General features: G+C 40.8%; 1 protein-coding gene across 1 annotated transcript; it reads right to left on the reverse strand.

The window, feature by feature from the left end:
- Positions 1–5,037, reverse strand: Myd88 (myeloid differentiation primary response protein MyD88). Its single transcript, XM_017169351.3, has 5 exons — positions 3,506–5,037; positions 1,670–1,968; positions 1,434–1,602; positions 1,179–1,365; positions 1–638 (listed from the first exon to the last, which is right to left on the reverse strand). Exons 1-5 carry the CDS (start codon positions 4,050–4,052, stop codon positions 191–193), a joined length of 1,650 nt encoding a protein of 549 aa, XP_017024840.1. The 5' UTR covers positions 4,053–5,037; the 3' UTR covers positions 1–190.

Here is a 5,037-nt window from a genome sequence, read left to right on the forward strand (position 1 = left end):
TATGTGTACGTACATATGTGGTATTGTCTTTATTCGTTGTTGTCTTATATAAGTTAACAAGTGCGTCTAAGTAGTATTAAGTTAGTTATTTGACTTTGATTAGGTTTTACAGACTACGGATTATCACTAAGCATGGAGGGTGGTAACTAGACTGGGCACACACACACACGCGAGCAGGAGAGATGGGGACTCAGCCCGGTGTCTGCAGCTTGCTGCTCGATCGCGAGAATAGAACCTTCTTCAGTATATTCGGCTGCCATTTAATGGAGCTCTTCTTGCTCTCCGACGTGGTGGAGATATTGGAGCTGCTGGCACTTAGTGTCCTCTCCCGTTCCGTCACATTGATGGTGCTAACGGAGTGAGCATGCCGCAAAGGCTTGCCACTATCGCTTTTTGGTGTTTTGCCAAAGCTGTGCGTGAACTTGCGCAGAAACCGGTCCTTCTTCTTGGGCTTTAGCTCCGGCAGCGGCAAGCTGGTATCGCCGGATACCGAAACTAATGTGGTTTCCTCGGCTTCTGGGACACTGTTGTAGCTGTTGTTGTAGCTGGGCATATCGGTGACGTCTTTGTCGTTGATCTGTATCCGTATGCTGGGGGTGGTCACTCGCTGAGGGCCCGATTCATCCGTGGGAGAGGGTCTGAATGGGGGAAAAATAAGTTTAAATTAGAAATCTGGGTTTAATATATTTAAAATATAATATTTTATTTAAATTTCCAGTTTGAAAAAGCTCTTTAAGCATAGGATTTTTCTAATTAGTATTTTAATGCAAAATAAATACTTGAAATGTCTCTGGTATTAAAAAATTCTAATTAAAATTCCCACAGTAAGTACTATATGAGCAAATACCACACTGCGTATGGGTAATCAGCTTTGGTTAATGGGCCTTGGTATATTACCCATACGCAGTGTGGTATTTCCTCATATATTTTGTTTACAACCATTTGTGTGAGAATTTGTAGCCACTAAAAGTTATTGCAAACAAAGAATAAGGACTTGAGGTAATAAATTTAATATTAAACTAATTTAGACCACGACTTTTCTTCTTTATCTCTATATATTCGATATAAGAGCCCATATAATCGCTTAGAATTATCTCAAGATTAATTTTCAACATCACATGACTGCCAGCCACTTGAATCGAACCACTTAAAGAAATCTAAATGAAATAATAACTCACGTTTGCACTTGACGCGGAGCGTAGATAGAGAAGGCATCCAGGTCATGCAGCGACCTGGCCAGCTTGTCCCAGAAGTTGAACAGCTTGGAGTCACCGGCGTATTTAATGTGCGTATAGATGCCCAGGGTCTGGGGTATGTGCATGTCTGTCTTGTACAGTATGGGTATGATTTTGCGAGTGTGATTCTCTAAGGGAACGAAAACAAAAACTGGTCATTTGGACCGATCTACAGTTACACCCAGCAGCAGCACTCACCGATTTGTATCTTCTGGGTGAAGTTCACGAGGTACGTGTTCTCCGGACTCCGGAGAAACTCCTCGGTGAGCACAACAATCAGGTGATTACAGCGGGTGGCCATGAAGTGGGAGAGCTGGACATGTTCGAAGGGCACACCCATAAGCATGTCGCGGTGACGCAGGAAGAGCTGTAGGTAGAAAAATTTTCAAATTTAAATGGCATTCCCAAGCAAGGTAACATCTATACCAACTCACCCTGAGATTATACCTCTCCGATTCCAGATTATTCATGATTTCGGTGGCATGATCGATATCAGCTTCGGCGTACAAAACGCAGGCATTGTATCGGGGCAGCGGTTGACCCATTTGCACACAACGCTGATCCTCATCGCTCAAGATTTGGACACTCTGGCCCACGGTGATGTTGTTGCTGCTGCTGTAGTTGCTATTGTTGTTGTTGGCCTCGAAGCAGTCGCTGGGCGGCGGAGGACAGGCCTCTACCAGAGCTGCCTGTCGCTGCTCTCGCTTGACAATATAGCGACTGGTGTCCTTGGCTGCAAATCAAATTTAAATAATTTTATTAATTTAATTAATTAATAAAAAAAATGTTGCTAAACTTCTTTAATCAAATGTTTGTTTCGCATTCGCGTTCGAGTTTGGCCTCCACAAATTAAACTTCCAATTTGCACGATTTCCTCGGAACATTAATTAAGTCTTTGGCCATAGATAAAATACCTACAGCAACGCTGAGGCATCTTTCTAGAATGAGGAATTCGATTTCTAGACCGAAAACAAAATACATGTGTTCATAGTCAGGGCAGTTTGTTATTTTTTTTGAAATCAACAAACAACAACAGTCGGTTTTTGTTGATTTTAGAACGCAAATTCTAGAATCAACAACACAGGTCTGGGAAAAGGTCATTTTATATATTTAAATATTTAATTTAATAAGAAATGGATGTTTTTATTAAATTAAATATATTTCAGTAGAAACTTACAAAAGCTTTTGGAATAACTTATATGTTATTATTATTTTTAATATAAGAAACTATTGTGTTGTGCTTTTTTTATACGATATCTATCACTTTTCTTAGGTAATCCCTTAACGGTTTCATAAATTATAAATCGTTATTCTATACCACTATCAGTTGTTCACTTTTTCAACAACAAATTGCCAATATTTCTTCCCTTTTGACACAGATTTTTATGGGGTAAGTAATAAAGTTAAAACAAGACATTAACGTTTTTGGCTAATAAATAATGATGCCTCCAAAAATTAATCATTCGGAAATTATAGTCCACCTTTTCATATGCCTTTTTAGCTAATGATAGTTGGCGTTATATAAAGATAGATAAGAAAGATATAAATGCTATCTAGTTTAACTTGGATAACGTCACAAACATTCCCACAAACATTATGACCAACTCGAAACGTTTTTGTGCTAATAATAAATCTAACAACTTATCTTTTGAATAGCTTTGCTCATTGGGTTTTTGGCGATAAGTACAGGTAACACAGACAGGACTAATTGTTGCAGATACCACCGCTTTATATATGCAGTAAATATTCAAATAAACACGAAATATAGATATAATTTCTAGTTGGAGTGTGCTGTTTTTAGAAATGTTTAAGATAATGTTGTATATTAGAAAAGAACTATTTACAAAAATAACCTAATAATACTATCTAATGAATATCTTATAATTTACATTGTTATATCTTTGGAAATGAACTCAAGCTCTATTTACTTTTTTTTTGTTATATCATTAATTTATTAGTTCTCGGTAAATACAAGTATTCAGAATATTTATGACTACAGAAAAGCTAAAGCTTCTAACTGGATTATCCAATATACATTTGTACATACATGCAAATATATCTATGAACAATATATCACATACTGGAAATTCTGCTAAGAATGACTTAATAGTGTGAAATTCATCTTAGTCATTTAAATATCTTTATATTTTATATAAAACAAAATAAGAAAACCCTCAAGAAATATTCCTAAATATCGTACAATATTAAAGAAATACCTAATAATATAATAATTAAATTGTTTAAGGTATTATAAACATCGCAAAACCTACCCAGATTCTCCTGGATATCATCGCAGACATCCCATCGATCAATGATGCCGAGAAAGTTCTCCAGGTGCCCCACCTTGGCGGTTTGCGGACTCCTCTGGCTCCAACTGATAAGTACCAGATCCATGGGATTATTGGCATTCTCATCCACAAAGCCCTTTTGCTTGGCCAGCTCCGATATGCCACGCCAATCCCGCTGGTAGCCCTCCTCCGATCGCAGGACCTTCTTGCGGTTGAGCATGCGTGACAATTGGGTGCGGGTCTCTATGCTCAGCTCGGAGAGCGGTGTTTCATTGAAGTGTCCCGATCCGTTGGAGGTGTCCATGACTCCCATTCCCATAACGCCGCCCGACTCGGCCACCACCATGCTGTTAGCGGTGCGATAACGTCGATAGCTGACGTCAATGTGGGAATGTGGACGCGGCTCAGGCTGGACGTGGTTATGGGAATGGGTATGGGTATTGGAATGGGAATGGATGTGGAAGTGGGAATGGGTAGCCGCCGCCGCCGCCGAGTGCTGCTGCTGATGGCATACAAATCGAGGGCGCATTCGCACTTGGCGCTGGCTTTATTGGAATAATTGGTGTTTGTTTGCTGGTGTTTGTTCCCCTTTATTCCTCGCCGTTGCCGTCGTCTCTGCTTATTCCTGGTGGATGTGGTGGATGCGACCGACGATACGTATTTATCAACTGACGTTTATCAGTCGAGAGCGCGCACACAATAATAATAAAAGAGAAGCGCGTGAGCTTTGCTATTGTTTTTTACGTTCTCCTCGCTGCTGTTTTTTTTTTTTTTTGTGGGAAGATCGCGCGTGCTCTGTTGCGGGCGGATGGAACTGGAACTGGTTACGCGTCCGGGGGGTGGTGTCAAGTCGGGGCGGGGGACATGGACAGGGGGCAGACGACCGTGCGCGAAATGTGCCGCGAGTGACCTCCAGCACCTTTGCCGCGTCACCGTCACCGTCGTTGGCGTTGTTTTTGTCCCTCGATTGTGGTTTTGTTGTCGTTTTTTTTTTTTTTTTGTTTTTGAGGATTTTAATTCGGTTTTTATTTATCTGTCTGCCTGCTCGATCTTCTTGTCTGGCGTATGATTTTTGTTTAAATATTATAATGAATATATATGTATATTCTCGCACACATACACTCACACACGCGCGTACTAAACACAAAAATAAATTTCGACTTGGCGAGAGATTGCTCGAGTGCTCGTCCGCTCCGGTTTGTTGTTTTTTTACGTCTGGTTCTGTCCGCCGTTTTGTGCTTTTGTTTCTGCCCCGTTGTCTCGTCTCTCGTTCTTCCTCTTTGCCCTGCTCCTTCCTCGCTTGTTTATTTTGGTTTCACGTCCACGCGGAAAGCTTGCGGGGGCGCACGGGTGGAATAACGGGAACTATCAGCTCAGCTGGTTCTAGTCTGGCGGCGGCTGTTTTACTCGCTCCCAGTATTTACACACTGGTTAATTGCTAATTGCTAATTAATTTCTGTTCACTTTTTTCTTTCTTTCTGCTATCTTTTTTTCATTCTGCGCTGGGGCACAGA

Source organism: Drosophila kikkawai, chromosome 2R (genome assembly GCF_030179895.1).
Source record: "Drosophila kikkawai strain 14028-0561.14 chromosome 2R, DkikHiC1v2, whole genome shotgun sequence".
Lineage (NCBI taxonomy): Eukaryota > Metazoa > Arthropoda > Insecta > Diptera > Drosophilidae > Drosophila > Drosophila kikkawai.